At 43.3% G+C, this 16,224-nt stretch overlaps 1 protein-coding gene across 1 annotated transcript; it reads right to left on the bottom strand.

The window, feature by feature from the left end:
- Nucleotides 1-4,200: 4,200 nt before the first annotated feature.
- TRMT12 (tRNA methyltransferase 12 homolog) lies at nt 4,201-12,225 on the bottom strand. The gene has a single exon (XM_073018342.1). It carries the CDS (start codon nt 11,731-11,733, stop codon nt 10,387-10,389), a length of 1,347 nt encoding a protein of 448 aa, XP_072874443.1. The 5' UTR covers nt 11,734-12,225; the 3' UTR covers nt 4,201-10,386.
- Nucleotides 12,226-16,224: the final 3,999 nt, after the last annotated feature.

Here is a 16,224-nt window from a genome sequence, read left to right as displayed (position 1 = left end):
AAACTGACTCAGAAATTACAGATGATGAAGATTATTAGACAAGGACATTAAAACAATTATAATTATATTCCATATATTCAAGAAACCAGAGGAAAGACTGAAGATATTACAGACAGAGAAGGTATAAAAAGACCCATATCAAACTTCTAGAGATGAAAACTCCAATGTCTGAGATTGAAAAATATGTTACATGAGATTAATGGCAGATTAGATATTGCAGAAAGATAGATTAGTGAACTTGAAGACACAGCAGTAGAACCTCCCTGAAACAGAGAGTAAAAAGAACAAAATAAGACACACACCTCCTACCAAAATAAAAAGAGCATCAGTAAAGGGTGGGACAACTTCAGGCAGCCAAATGCATGGTGTATAATTGCAGTCCTTGAAGGAGGAGTGGGGAGCAAAAAATGGTGGTGGTCTAGTCCAAAGTAAGTAGAAAAAAAAGAAATATGAGAGCAGAAATCAAAATAAAAGGTAGGCTGGGTGCGGTGGCTCATGCCTGTAATCCCAGCACTTTGGGAGGCCAAGGAGAGTGGATCACGAGGTCAGGAGTTCAAGACCAGCCTAGCCAAGATGATGAAACCCCATCTCCACTAAAAATATAAAACATTAGCTGGGCTTGGTGGCACGTACCTGTAATTCCAGCTACTTGGGAGGCTGAGGCAGGAGAATAGCTTAAACCCAGGAAGGGGAGGTTGCAGTGAGCGGAGATCATGCCACTGTACTCCAGCCTGGGCGACAGAACAAGACTCCTTCTCAAAAAAAAAACAAAAAACAAAAAAAAAAAACACACACACACACACACAGTACAAATACAATAAAGAAAATCAATGAAACCAAAAGCTAATTCTTTCAGAAGCTAAGTAAGTTTGATAAATTTCTAGGCCGACTGATCAGGAAAGAGATAGAGAAGACAAATTATCAGTATAGGGAACAAGAGGTCATAATACTACAGATTCTACAGTTGTTAAAAGGGAACATTTTGAACACTTTGTATCAGTGTATTTGGCAAATTAGATAAAACAGAAAAATTTCTTGAAGATGCAAACTACGAAAGCTCAGCCAAGAAATAGATACCCTAAAAAACTATTTTAAAGAAATTGAATTTATAGTTACAAATCTTCCCATAAAGAAAAAAATCCAGGCCCAGATAGCTTCATTGAGGATTTCTAACAAACATTAAGGAAGTAATAACAATTTTACACAAACTTTTCCAGCAAATGGAAGAATACATCCCAACTGAGTCAACTAATTCTATGAGCCAGCATTTTTCCCATGAAGGTAAACACAAAATGTATTGACTATGAATTATGTATATGAAGCCAACTCCTTGTACAATCCCATGTCACCATTGTTGTTGGAAATGAGAGTGGGCAGATTAAGGAATATTGGGGATTAATGTATGTGTTGAGTATATTTTAAAATGTTTTAGAATACTAGGATTTTGATGAACTGAATTTGCAAGACATCACATATTTAACCATGTCACATTTTTGCTTAGACCCTTCAATGACATCCCATTGCTGTTGGGATGGTGTTCTTAATATAGCCTACATTGCGCCCTGCCTGATCTGACCATCGCTTAACTCTGCAGCCTAATTAACATTCCTTCACCCCTTACTGTTTCCTCTCCATCCACTCTACCCTTCATTTTGGCCCCTCAAACTCCTCCACATGGCACTTGCACACACTGTCAGAGCCTGGAAAACTGTTCCCCATTTTAGCCACTCATTAATTCCTACTCACCATTCAGCTCGCAGCTAAGTCATCAAATTCTCAGGGAAGACTTCCCTGACCTTCCTGACCAGGTCAACCCCTGTCATAGGTTCCAATTGTACCCTGAGAATCTCTCCTCCCAGCATTTACTAGAATGCAAGTTGTTATATGAAATGTTGTATGTTGTGTGTGATTATTGGATAAATGTCTATCCCTCTCATTAGAGTATAAGGTCCATGGAGTCTGGGATTGAGTCTCGTTTTGTTGGCTATTTTACTCCCAGTGGTTGCCACAGTGTCTGGTACATTATGGGGCCCCAAACACATGTATGAAAGGGCAAGAAGAGAGAGAAGGGAAAAGAGACAAAACAAAACACTCCAGCCTGTGGTCTAGTAGCTAAGCTGCTGTGCTTTTATGGCTACAGCCTGAGTTAGATTCTGTTCAGGGAACAAATCCCATTATCTATTACTTCGATTAAAAAAAAAAAGACCAAAGGCAGTCAGCCCTTGGAGTCATGGATAAATTAATTTCAAGAACGAATGAAGTTTTTATTTCCATAGCATTTTCACTGGATGGAAGCATTAACAGTTGAAACATCTGAAAAAAAGAATTGATTCAAGATGCCCTGTTTTGGGTCGTATGAGCTCTGTGAGCATTCCTGCTCAGTTTGTATTTACTCACCTCTATTATATATGTCTCATTTATTTGGTTAATCTAGTACTCAGAATATCAGGTAGAAATATTTGTTTGTAAGTTAAAAAAAAAAAATTCCCACAGTGACTTAAATAGACTTGGGGGTGGGGTTGCAAGTTATTTTACTTATTTTTTTTCACATGACAAGTTCAGAGATAGACCTATTTCAGGGCTGTGTAGCTGATCAGAGATCCCCTTAAGAAATCAGAGTCCTACAATGCTGCTCTGCCAGTCTTAGCATGCTTGGAGAGATGGCTGCTACATCTCTAGGGTCAGAGACCCAAAGCCCTCCCTGGGGACCTCTGCCTGCAGCTCCTTGCCAGAACTGGTTCACATGGCCACTATCTGTGCAAGACAGGCTGGGAAATTTAGTACTTGAGTTTTCCAGCTTCTCCTTTTTAAGAGAAAGGGGAATTGGGATGGATACTGTGAGTCAATTCTGGGCTCAGTGAAAAGGTTCTTAGGATCAACTTGGAGAATCTGGAGAAGGGCCTACAGGAAACACACAATGGTAACTGTAAGATTCAAGAGAAAGTTTCAATGAGACAAATAGCTTATCCTGGAGAAGAAGTTAAGGGGCCCTCACTTCCTCTGCCTTTACCTGGTTGATCCTATTCAAAATTCAGCTCTAGGACAGGCACCATGGCTCATGCCTGTGATCCCAGCACTTTGGGAGGCTGAGGTTAGAGGATCACTTGAGCCCTAGAGTTCAAGACCAGCCTGGGCAACATAGTGAGACCCTATATCTATAAAAAAATTTAAAAATTATGACTGGGCACAGTGGCTCACACTTGTATTCCCAGCACTTTGGGAGGCTGAGGTGGGTGGATCAGATCACTTGAGGTCAGGAGTCCAAGACCAGCCTGGCCAACATGGTGAAACCCCGTCTCCACTAAAAACACAAAAATTAGCTCGGCATGGTGGTGCATGCCTGTAATCCCAGCTACTTGGGAGGGTGAGGCAGGAGAATTGCTTGAACTCAGGGGGTGGAGGCGGGTGAGGGAGGTTGCTACTCAGAAGGTTGGGGCAGGAGGATCATTTGAGCACAGAAGGTCAAAGCTGCAAGTGAGTCTTTTTTTTTTTTTTTTTTTTTGGTGGGGGGACAGAGTCTTACTCTGTCACCCAGGCTACAGTGCAGTGGTGCGATCTCCACTCACTGCAACCTCTGCCTCCTGGGTTCAAGCGATTTTCCTGCCTCAGCCTCCTGAGTAGCTGGGATTATACGTTGTTTGCCACCATGTCTGGCTAATTTTTGTGGGGTTTTTTTATTTGTTTGTTTGTTTTTGAGAAGGAGTCTCGCTCTGTCACCCAGGCTGAGTGCAGTGGCATGATATCAGCTCACTGCAACCTCTGCCTCCTGGGTTCAAGCGATTATCTTGCCGCAGCCTCCCGAGTAGCTGGGACTATAGGCGCCCACCACCACCCCTGGCTGATTTTTGTATTTTTAGTAGAGATGGGATTTCACCATCTTGGCCAGGCTGGTCTCGAACTCCTGACCTTGTGATCCACCCACCTCAGCCTCCCAAAGTGCTGGGATTACAGGCGTGAGCCATTGCACCTGGCCAATTTTTGTATTTTTAGTAGAGACAGGGTTTTACCATGTTGGCCAGGCTAGTCTCAAACTCCTGACCTCAGGTGATCCACCCACCTCAGCCTCCCAAAGTTTACAGGCGTGAGCTGGGATTACAGGTGGGAGCCACCGTGCCCAGGCTGCAGTGAACCTTGATTGCACCACTGCACTCCAGCCTGGACAACAAAGCAAGACCCTAAAAATAATAAAATGCAGCTCTGGTGTTCCTTCCTATAGGAAATGTTTTCAACTTCTTTCCTTTTTTTTTTTTTTTTCCAACAGCTTTGTTGAGATATCATTCACATACTACAAAATTCACCCTTTTAGTATATATGTTGCTGAAGCAAGTAGGGAAATTCACCCTTTAAAAATATACAATTAAATAGCTGGTTCATATATTACAGAGTTGTGCAGTCATCACCACCATCTATTTTCAGAATATTTTCATCTTCCCACAAAAGAAACCCAGAACCTATTAGCAGTCATTCTCCATTCTCCACTCCCCCCAGCACCTGGGAACTGTTTCCTCGATTTGCCTATTCTGGCCAATAAATGACCTTTTGCAACTGAATTCTTTCACTCAGCATGTTTTCAAGGTTCATCCAGAAACCATGTATCAGTACTGCATTCCTTTTTACAGATTCCACTGTATAGATATGACATTTTGTTTAACCATTCATCAGTTGATGGACTTTGGGTTTCCACATTTTGGTTATGAATAATGCTGCTACAAATACTCATGTACAAGCCTTTGTGTGGACATATGTTTGCATTCTCTTGGGTGTATATACCTCTATCACATGTCTTATTTATTTGGTTAATTCACTGCTGCGTCATATGATAACCCTATGTTCAACATTTTAAGGAACTGCCAAACTTTCCCAAGTGAACAGGGTTGGATCTTTATTTTAAACATTTTAAATACTTGTGATCATTTTAAGTAATAGTTTAGTTTGAAAGTGACTACTTTTACAGCTTATGCAATATAAAATGGCTGTACCCTGAGGCTGTTCAGAACGATATACGTTGGATTTTGTCACGTGTACCCAGGGTAGGAGAAAATGAAATTTAAATTCTACCATTTTTAATTTCTGTTCGTGTATGGTTTTGTTTGTTTTTTGTTTTTGAGACAGAGTCTTGCTCTATGGCCCAGGCTGGAGTACAGTGGTGCAATCTCGGCTCACTGCAACCTCCACTTCCTGGGTTCAAGAGATTCTCCTGCCTCAGCCTCCCAAGTAGCTGGGATTACAGGAGCCCACCACCACACCTGACTAATTTTTGTATTTCTAGTAGAGACAGGGTTTTGCCATGTTGGACAGGCTGGTCTCAAACTCCTGACCTCAGGTGATCCATCCGCCACAGCCTCCCAAGGTGCTGGCATCACAGGCATGAGCCACCACACCAGGCCTATTTGTGTATTTCAAAGGCACATATTGTACTCATATATTAGTTAACTCATATAATTTTTTAAAATTACAAAGTTAATAAAGCAGCTCAAGTTTGAGGGAGTTTTACAAAATTACTAATTTAAAAAAAATCACAATATCGCTATCAAGTGGCTGCATTGACTGGCAACTAATATTGCAGCTTGCATGGGAAGCCTTTAGAGCTTATACAAATTGCTGGACTGAAATGACAAGGACCCCATGAGCCTCCTGAACCCTTCAGTCTTTTTTCCTTGGTTCCGTAAGATGCTTCTTCCCAACCAGGGCAACACAGCAAGTCCTCAAAGAAAATTGAAATGTAAATGAACATGCTTAAGTAGAGAAAAAGCTTAAGGGAGGCTTCTGTTCTTCCATTCACACATTAACTCCTGCTCATTCTTTTAACACTCCCTTAGGCATCCCTGCTCCCACCTTCCCAGTCACCCTGTCCAATCGTCAACCCACATCCTCAAATGAGGGTGGCTGCCTCTCCTATGTGTGCCCATAAAAACCCATATTTCTATCTAAGCACTTAGTAAACAGCATTGACATTGTTTTCTCTGTATCCGTGTCACCAGAGAGTAATCCCATTGTGGGCAGGACTCAGTTTTATTCATCTCTATGTCACTGGCTCCAAGCACTCTCTCTTAATGGAGAGAGTACACAGTATCTCCTAATTAACCAGTGAATGACTTTTCAAAATAATGACATTCTGCCTCAAGCAGGCCAGACATACAGGAACCCCTCACAGCCAAATTGGGAAATGGTGGTTCATCATATACAAAGACTGATAGAATGAAGTGTGAAAGGAAAATAAAATGTCAGACCCCAGGCTGGGCGCAGTGGCTCACACCTGTAATCCTAGCACTTTGGGAGGGGAATCACCTGAGGTCGGGAGTTCGAGACCAGCCTGACCATGGAGAAACCCTGTCTCTACTAAAAATACAAAAATTAGCCGGGCATGGTGGCACATGCCTATAATCCCAGCTACTCGGGAGGCTGAGGCAGGAGAATCACTTGAACCTGGGAGGCGGAGGTTGTGATGAGCCGAGATCACGTCATTGCATTCCAGCCTGGGCAACAAGAGTGAAACTCCATCTCAACCACAACAACAAAAAAGGGAGACCCCAAACTTACTATGCCAAAGGGAAAAGTGAAGCTTGGAAACTCAATCATGCAAAAAAACTGCCTTTCCTTTTGCCTAAACACAGCTGCAAGATAGAAGGTTACATATCTCCTCAGTTGGTCTCCCTTACCTTGACAATGTAAACAGCTTATCTTCACAGATACAGCACAAAGACAAGACTAGAAACCATCCCTCTGCCCACCCCAGACATATGCAGATGTGCTGAGTCCAGACAAACACATAATTGACTGTTCCTCTACCCCACTTCACATGTAACATGTGGATTCAGTGAGTACTAATCAAAGCCTCACAATAATATGACCACCTAACTCACTACCTACACTCCTTTTTGTTTTTTTCCTCTACCCCTAGCCCTCCTACCCTTACTTTCCCCTCTAAATACTGAAGCCTTCAAAATCCTCTTTGGAAAAAGTGCAGGCCACAGATCCTACTATGACTCGTGTCTTTTTCCCGTGTGTCCTCGACCTTGGCAAAATAAGCCTATAAACTGATTGAGACCTGTCTCAGATACTTTTTATTTCACAAAAGTATTCACCACTCAGTGAGTCACGATGATGACAGCTTAACATATATTCATTTACACCTAAGAACTACCCTATAGGATATGTACAATTGTTAACCCTAATGTACAGATGAGGAAACTAAATCTTGAGAGATTCATGACTTGCCTGAGGTCACACAGAAAGTAGAGGAGTCAGGAGTTGAATGAGTGGAATCTAAATTCTATGAAGGCATTTGGGAGGCCAAGGTAGGTGGATGACCTGAGGTCAGGAGTTCGAGACCAGCCTGGCCAACATGGTGAAACCCTGTCTCTACCAAAAATACAAAAATTAGCCAGGCATGGTGGCAGATGCCTTAATCCCAGCTACTCAGGAGGCTGAGGCAGGAGAATTGCTTGAATCTGGGAGGTGGAGGTTGGAGTGAGCTGAGATCGCTCCACTGCACGCCACCCTGGGCGACAGAGTGAGACTCCATCTCCAAAAAATAAAAATAAATAAATAATATGAAGGCAGAGCCATGTCAGTCTTTCATCACTGCACACACAGGGCCCATATATGTTTACATTTTATATATATTATATATATATGAGAGAAAGAGAGCACAAGCATGCAGGAGTCCAACAACTGTTGGTCGAATGAATTCAACTGGCCACACCTGACATCAGCTATCTATCCAGCGCTTATGGCAAAAAGGCAAATCCTCGGTCCCAGACTGACTCTCTGGCTCATCTTCCCCATTGTTTCTCCTTGTTCCCTTCCCATATTGGCTTAACCTCCAGGTTGCTATCTTTAGCATTAATTTGAGGACAGCAAGCCATGGGCACACAAGTGAGGAAAAACGCATTATGTAAAAGAGGAGATGATTGGCTGGGCATGGTGGCTCATGCCTGTAATCTCAGCACTTCGGGAGGCTGAGCTGGGCATATCACGAGGTCAGGAGATCGAGACAATCCTCGCTAACTTGGTGAAACCCATCTCTACTAAAAATACAAAAAAATTAGCCAGGTGTGTTGGCACACGCCTGTAGTCCCAGCTACTTGGGAGGTTCAGGCAGGAGAATCGCTTGAACCCAGGAGGTGGAGGTTTCAGTGGGCAGAGATTGCGCCACTGCACTCCAGCGTGGGTGACAGAGCGAGACTCTGTTTGGAAAAACAAAACAAGAAACGAGAAGATGATTAAGGTAACACAGGAAGGCCACTCTGTGAGATGGGAATGGAAATAAGCAGGCTGTTTGCTTTTGTGGTGGGATCACATGCTGGCTAACATCTCCCTAGGGGATTACTGTGTACAAGACACAGTGCTTTTTAATCCTTACAACAGCCCCCATCTTCAACACATCTCTCACTGCTTCCTCTATTCCAAACTTATCTAATGACAACATACCATTTTCTGAGGATTCAAACTTTTGCATCTGTTATTCTCTTCTACTAGTGCCTGTTTCTACCTGCAACCTACCCATCAAAATCTTACCCAGTTTTCATGAGCCAATTCAAACACTACCTCTGAAGACTTCCCTATTCAGTTCTGAGAACTCTTCTTTCCCATCTTTGCATTCCTACAACATGCTACCACTCCCATGGCACCTATCTTACTGCACTCCAAGTCTTTCTTTGAGTACCTTTGTTATTTTGGCTGCTAGGTTGTGGGTTCCTCAGAGACAGGAACTCTATCTAATGGATCGTTATGTTTCCTGTGGCTTTTGTATATAATAGGCACTTAATATTTGTTGGATAACACAAATAGCACCAACCTGTCCTTACTGCTACTGTTGCAAGAGAAAGATGAGTAGCCATGCCCAAATCCAGTCAGCCAAATGTCAGGTACAATCATATAAGGCCACACTTTTCTATATTTCCTTCACCTAGCAAATCAGCCTAGATAGCTTTAAAATACACCAAAACAAAGCTCTGAGTGGTAATCAACAATTAGTCACCCGGGGCCATGCGTGGTGGCTCACACCTGTAATCCCAGCACTTTGGGAGGTCAAGGTGGGCAGATCACTTGAGGTCAGGAGTTCCAAAACAGCCTGGCCAACTGGTGAAACTCCATCTCTACTAAAAATACAAAAATTACCTGGGCATGGTGGTGCACACCTGTAATCCCAGCTACTTGGGAGGCTGAGGCTTGAGAATCGCTTGAGCCTGGGAGGCAGAGGTTGCAGTGAGCTGAGATAGTGCCACTGCACTCCAGCCTGGGTGACAGAGCAAGACTCTGTCTCAAAAAAACAAAAAAGCAAACAAACAAAAAACAACGAACAATTAGTCACTCCAATGGCAAACCATCTTTTATGGCAGACAGCCATAAAATAAGGTGAGGCTGGAAATGCTCTGCAGAATATTTCACATTCCCTATAGCTTCTTAGGTTGTCCCTCGTGTTCTCAGCCACGGAAGGAAGATGAAGAGGGAGTATGAGGCCTATACAAATCTAAGATTTTAATAGGAACTTTAATAGCTATTAATTGGCAGCTATTGCACAAGCTTGAGGCTAGAAATCTAGATTCCCTATGATTTAGAACAGTGATTCGTCCTCAGCAGATGAGCTTTAAAAAAAAAGAAAAATAGACTGGTGATTCTTAACCATATTTCTACCACAACAAATCAAATTTATAAGACATCCTCCCACAATCATTTAGGAATGCCACAGTAAGGGAATGTAAATACACTAAAATATTTTTTGTTCCCTTCTCTCTCTAATTTAGTCATAATAACAAAGCACCATCATGTTAAGGACTTAATTCTGATTCCATTGCTTGGTCTGTCAATTTTATTTATCATATCCATCTACGTCCCATTACCACCACCCTAGTCCAAGTTACCATCACCTCAGACCTAGACAACCACAGAAGCCTCCTCACTGGTCTCCCTGTTTCCATCTTGGCCCTCCTCCAGTCAATTTTCTATATGGTAGCCAGAGCAATTTGGAAAAAGTACTGTGTCTTTCACTCTTAAAATAATCAATGTCCTATGTATAGCTGCTTAATAAATAGCGATGTGAGACAATTCAAAGAAACTCTCCTTTTGTAAATAACAAAACCCGAGGCCAAAACATACTGAAACTTCAATTCCAGAACTGAGGTCAGAATTTGGAATTCATAATTGCACAACTGAGCCTCATTTCAGTGGGCCATGCTGCTTCTCCCAAATAGGTATTTCATTTTCTATGTTATCAATGGAAGACAAATGAAATAATTTGAATTGATCTAGAGCCTGCTTTCAGGGCTACAAAATATGAAAAAAACTCATCACCAGGGGACAAAAGGGATGACAACCTCGACTGAACTGATACAGTAAGGACCACTCGTACATGGATCCCATGTGTCCCAGGGTCCACCTCCTCTAGCCAACTGAAGGACAGGGGCAGCATTCCAGATCCAGGACTATGTGATCCACATGGGGAGCGTAGGATTTCACTGGTTGGATGTGCAGAATTTGTGTCTTCCACGGTTTCCCATGCGCCTGCTGAAGAAGAGTGGCGATTCGAGTTTCTGCAGATTCTGCCCACCTTTGCCACTCTGGCTTGGTGGCTGGTGACAACATTTTTCCCCTAGTATCCCTGGTAGCTCCATTTTTCCATTGGTTGGTGGTAATTTGCTGAGGATACAGCCAATGTTCTTTCTCTGTTTTGCTGACTTCAAGAGGCTGAAGATTCTTCCCTGGGAAAGATTCCACATTTTGGTGGATATGCAAAATGCCTCCAGCATCTTGCCGTAACACTTGGCAGGCAATGGGCCAGCCTTCTTCAGAGCTGGGAATCAGCCCCAGAATCACCCTATCTGCAATATTTGAGAGCTTCAGTTTTCTGTTATCTCCAAAGTGTATTTGGCACCGATCTGCTACTCCATTGATCTCAAGGTTATTTCTCAGAGCAACTACAGCATGGGGATTCCACTCACAAGCATGGACGAAGGCAGCACCAGCATGAACTAGGAAAGGCAACGTAAAATAACCAATCCCTGCATAGAGATCCACCAGCACTTCTCCAGCACAGGACAAGGATGCCACTCGAAGCTTCTCAGTGATGTTTCCGAAGGAGAACATACACTGGGTCACGTCAAACTTATAAAGGATACCATTATCCACATGCTCTACCCAGCCATGGTCACCTAGCAGCAGTGTCACTGCAGGAGTTCGAGTGCCATCCGGTGATACCCGCCCGCGTTTTGCCAAACGCTGGACGCCAAGTGCGGAGGCAACGGTCTCCCAGAGTTCCGGTCCCAGATTTTTCCACTGATTGGCTTGGAAACAGTCTTCACCCAGCAACAAGAGATTACCATGCCGTTGCCATGATCGGGGCAAATCAGCCTCCAACTCGGCTGACCACTTGACTCCCTGGCCCTCCACCCAGCGACTCACCTCAAGACACAATTTTTGGGCAGGTGAACAACCCTGGGCCCTCTTTGAAGGAACAGGATCCGGGAGCCGCGTCAGCATACAGGCACTGCCTGGGGCAACACGATTTCTCAGCTCCTGCAGGTGCTGCTCTGGAAGCGTCTCTCCCAGCACTGGTAGCGCCACCCAGCCATCAGGCATCTTTTCCACACGGTGCTGTGTATCAAAGAGTTTCTGCCTCTCGAGATATTCTCTGTATCGCTGGGTAAACCGAGGCTCAGTCACAACTGCGACAACAGCCACGGGCTTCCCACTTTCTCTCTCCATGTTGCTAACGACCACATTCTCTCCCATCACCTCAGTGATACTCCATCTCCTCAGAGTGGGCTCACCAGGCTGATTAAATTCTGAGTCTTAATAAGGCAGCCGGCGGCTCACCCCGCCATGCCGGTGCCGGAAATGACGTGCAAACAGGCAGGCACTAAATGTACCGATGCGATTGCTGGAGAATGGCGTCGGGTTGCCGGGGAGAAGCTGCGGCCGCCATCTTTCTTATGGTCAGCCATTACTTTTTTTCAGCCTGGGAGGAAATTTATAACAGGGAATCTTATGGACTAAAAGACTTCAAATTGGTATTTTCCAGAAACCTCATGCACTCTCTTCAGTGCTGCTCATGAATTCAAAGAGAAAAATGAACATGAAATTGTCAGAGGCGCGTGAGCCAGAACAACTCCATCTTAAATAGGAGCTGCGTAAAATGAGGCTGAAACCTACTGGGCGGCATTCCCAAATGGTTAAGGCATTCTAAGTCACAGAATGAGATAGGAGGTCGGCACAAAATACGGGTCATAAAGACCTTGCTGATAAAACAGGTTGCAGTGAAGGAGCGGCCAAAACCCACCAAAACCAAAACGACCTCGAGAGTGACCTCTGGTCGTGCTCACTGCTGCACTACCACCAGCGCCATGACAGTTTACAAATGCCATGGAAACGTCAGGAAGTTACCTTATATGGTCTAAAAAGGGGAGGCATGAATAATGCACCTCTCGTTTAGCATATCATCTAGAAATAACCATAAAAATGGGCAACAAGCAGCCCTCATGGCTGCTCTGTCTATAGAGTAGCCATGCTTTTATTCCTTCACTTTCTTAATAAACTTGCTTTCACTTTGCACGGCAGACTTGTCCTGAATTCTTTCTTGCATGAGATCCAAGGACACCCTGTTGTAATGGATTGGGACCCCTTTCCTGTAACAAAATGATTATTTGAATTTGGAGAAAGCTTTCCCATAGCCTAATGCTGCGCTCAGGTTAGCATCAGCAGCCACCTCATTTGCTGAAAGTGAAGAGTCAGACAGCTTCTTTGTTCCCTTTTCATGCAGATATAGTCATCACCATTTCACTGTCCTTTGGTCCACGAAACAACTATTTGAAAGTCAGAAGGATCTGAGTTCCAATAAATCATATCACCCCTCAAAATTGTAATCTTCACTTATAAAATGGAATCTAATCTTCAGAAGATTGCTATAGTGAATAGAGATGTTATAGTGTCTCAGACAATAACTAGTAAAGAGTAGGTACTTAAAAAGATACAAAGTAACAAGTTGGCTAGCTCACAGGTACTAAATACCTGTTGAAATGCTTCGATATGCCTAAAGAAGACAAAGGAGAATTCCCTATAGACTAAATCAAACAGTTGGATATAAGAACTGTAAAGAAACCCTATCACTTCTACTTCACTCCCACTGTCAGAGGAGTCCAAACCAGAGTGACTCCATCTTGAATAAAATCTAAATAAAGCAAAACCTGCTGGGTTACATTCCCAGAAAGTTAAGTACTCTCCATCATAAGACTGAGGCAGGAGAATAGGGTGTGGAGGCAGGAAACCTAAGGCTGATTCACACTGACTTCCTAGAACTAAATCAAAAGGAAAACCTCAACTTTCTATGCCTAAGTAACAAAAAGGACCAGAGGTTACTCCCTTTGCAAACCTGCTTTTCTGCAGGGCGAATGGAAAATTGAAAGTACCTCTGATTGGTTGCAGAAAGCCACCAATCAATCCAAATACCCACTAGAGGTTTCCCATTGACCAGTTGGTGTGCACTCCATGCAAATGAAATAATGACCTGCGATCAGACGTTTGCATAGAAGTGCAACTTTGTAACTTCACTTCAGCCTCTGATTGCAGGCCACTACTTCACTTGCATGGGGTGAACACCAAGTCACCAATGGGAAACCTCTAGTGGGTATTTGGACCCCAGAAGATTCTGTAACCTGGCTATTGAGCCCCTAGATAGGGGCTGCTCCCATCCTGTGGAGTGTACTTTCATTTTCAATAGATCTGGTTTCGTTGCTTCATTCTTTCCTTGGTTTGTACATTTTGTCCAGTTCTTTGTTCAAGATGCCATGAACCTGGACACCCTCTACCTGTAACAAGACGTTTTGGTTGAGGGAACAAGCTAATGATTCTTACTCACTAAACAAGACCCAGAACTTAAGGAAATGTCCTGATGTCCTGATATCTTGAGAACAGAAAGCATTCTTAGTTTAAGAATAGGTGTCTCTTCAAAGAAAATAATGTATTCATAACTTTTTGCTGAAATCAATAGTTACACAGAGAGTAACACTACTAATAGTCACAAGTGGATCACAAGCTGTTGTACTAAAGCACATGAGACCATTATTCTTAGCTAGCTACATAATTTTTGGTGTGGGGTCCTCCTCTTGCTTTCTGAGAACACCCTACTCTGTAATAGAGTAGTCTTTAATAAACTTGCTTCTTTCACTGTGCTCTGTGACTGGCCCTAAATTCTTTCCTGCCTGAGATCCAAGAACCTGCTTTTTGGGTCTGGAACAAAATTCCTTTTAAGTAACATTTCCTGTGGCAGCTTCCAAGGACTTTATTGAGGTGAGACTTTCAACCCAAAAGAAATAGACTGCGCAGCACCAACTGACTGACTTTGGGTAAGTAAGGGAATACATTTTTATACCGATGAAGGACAAGGACCTATCTAAGATTGGGTTTGAGGCCTACTTGGGAGGGTTAAAGGCCCCTCACAGCTGAAAATGGGTTTAGCACAATGGGATGTTAACCATTATTCACTGTGGATCCGTCCTCCTTGTGCTTTCTGTAAGAGCTTTCCAAAGGCTGCCACTTGGCAGTTTCCTGATTGCTTTCTCCGCTCTACTGCTGCTTTATGAGGGAGTCTCGTTGAACCGGTCCTGAGGTTTTTAACTTTCCTTTTCCTTGTTTGCCTTTGGGTTATGGGCTATTTGCCTGTGTGTTCTGGCATGTTGCTAGAAGACATTGGGGACAAATGACTCTGCAATATTTACTTTCCCTAGATCTAGACCACTTAAATGAATTGTTTATTGTCTCTCCTTTTTTGCAAAGATTACCTGGAATTTCGCATTTACAAGTTTTAAATGAAAAGGTCGAATGTGAAAGATTAAGCCTGGCAATAATTACACCAGTCCCCTGTAGGTGAACTGCTCCAGGATGGAAAACCGGAGATTGCTTTTCAGCAGTTCTTTTTCATCTCCTTGCTAATGGAATGACTTTTACTTTTTGGTTACAAATGGCAAGGCCATGTGAATCTTGTCCTGCTTGCCACTACTGACCTGAACTTGGACATTCCTTTCTAGACCTTTGTCATTTCCCTTCCCTAGTGAAACATTTCTTTTTCTGAGTCCCCTATTGTGGTCTTTACTTTTGATTACCTAATAATCATTTGGTTTCTGTGTTAACTTGGACAATTCTTCCCCATGGGATTAGGGACAGCCTTTACTTTCTTCCTTTATGTGGCTGAGAAACAAGGAACAACCCTGAGTGTTCTTGTCTAGAAACAGGGATACATCCCTTGACCCATGGCATATTTTTCTAACCAATTGGCCATGTGGCTTCAGGATGACTCAGATGTCTCAGGGAAGTTGCAACAACTGCTCTTCTCGTAGATGAAGACAATAAATTAACTTTGGGACAACATCTGGAGGTTTTGACCCCACACCAAATAACAAGAGGCCCTGGAAGCTAAATGGCACCAATAGATGAGTAGGGGGTAGTTATTAAAGTATCAGGCTTTATCGCTAAATACTCTTGATATAACTCTTAAAGTATAACAGAAGACCTTAATCCTGGTGACCTATCTACTTGGATCCACAGGCATCCTAGATCATTCATGTACACAAGCTATGGAACAAAATTTATTCCAGCTGGCCAGATTTAAAAGATGGGCCACTGGGGCCGGTGTAGTGGCTCACACTTGTAATCCCAGCACTTTGGGAGGCTTAGGCAGGCAGTTCACTTGAGGTCAGGAGTTCCAGAACAGCCTGGCCAACATGGTGCAACCCTATCTCTACTAAAAATACAAAAATTAGCTGGGCATGGTGGTGTACACTTGTAGTCCCAACTACTCGGGAGGCTGAGGGAGAAGAATCACTTGAACCCAGGAGGCAGAGGTTGCAGCGAGTCAAGATTGTGCCACTGCACTCCAGCCTAGAGACAGAGCGAGACTCCGTCTTAAAAAATAATAACAATTTAAAAAAAGAATTAACACGTACATAAACTCCAAGTATGGCTTCCTGGTGTTCACGCTCATGCTGCTATTTGGAAATAATGGGGACTCTTTAACTGCTAAGGGCTCCCCTATAGAACATTATTTGGGAATTTAAAATCTACTAGATGCTTCCTCGCTGCCTAAGGAAGTTGCTGTGATTCACTGCAGGGGACATCAAAAGGAAAACTCCATAATAGGCCACGTGCGGTGATTCACACCTGTAATCCCAGCACTTTGGGGGGCCAAGGCGGGCGGATCATGAGGTCAGGAGTTCGAGACCAGGCTTACCA

The sequence above is a fragment of the Chlorocebus sabaeus genome, chromosome 8 (genome assembly GCF_047675955.1).
Source record: "Chlorocebus sabaeus isolate Y175 chromosome 8, mChlSab1.0.hap1, whole genome shotgun sequence".
Classification (NCBI taxonomy): domain Eukaryota; kingdom Metazoa; phylum Chordata; class Mammalia; order Primates; family Cercopithecidae; genus Chlorocebus; species Chlorocebus sabaeus.
The sequence above is the reverse complement of the archived record's forward strand: the minus strand, read 5'-3'. Positions and strand labels throughout refer to the sequence as shown.

Excerpts from the sequence above, each read along its gene's own strand:
- TRMT12 (XM_073018342.1), bottom strand. The coding sequence starts at position 11,733 with ATGGGAGAGAATGTGGTCGTTAGCAACATGGAGAGAGAAAGTGGGAAG.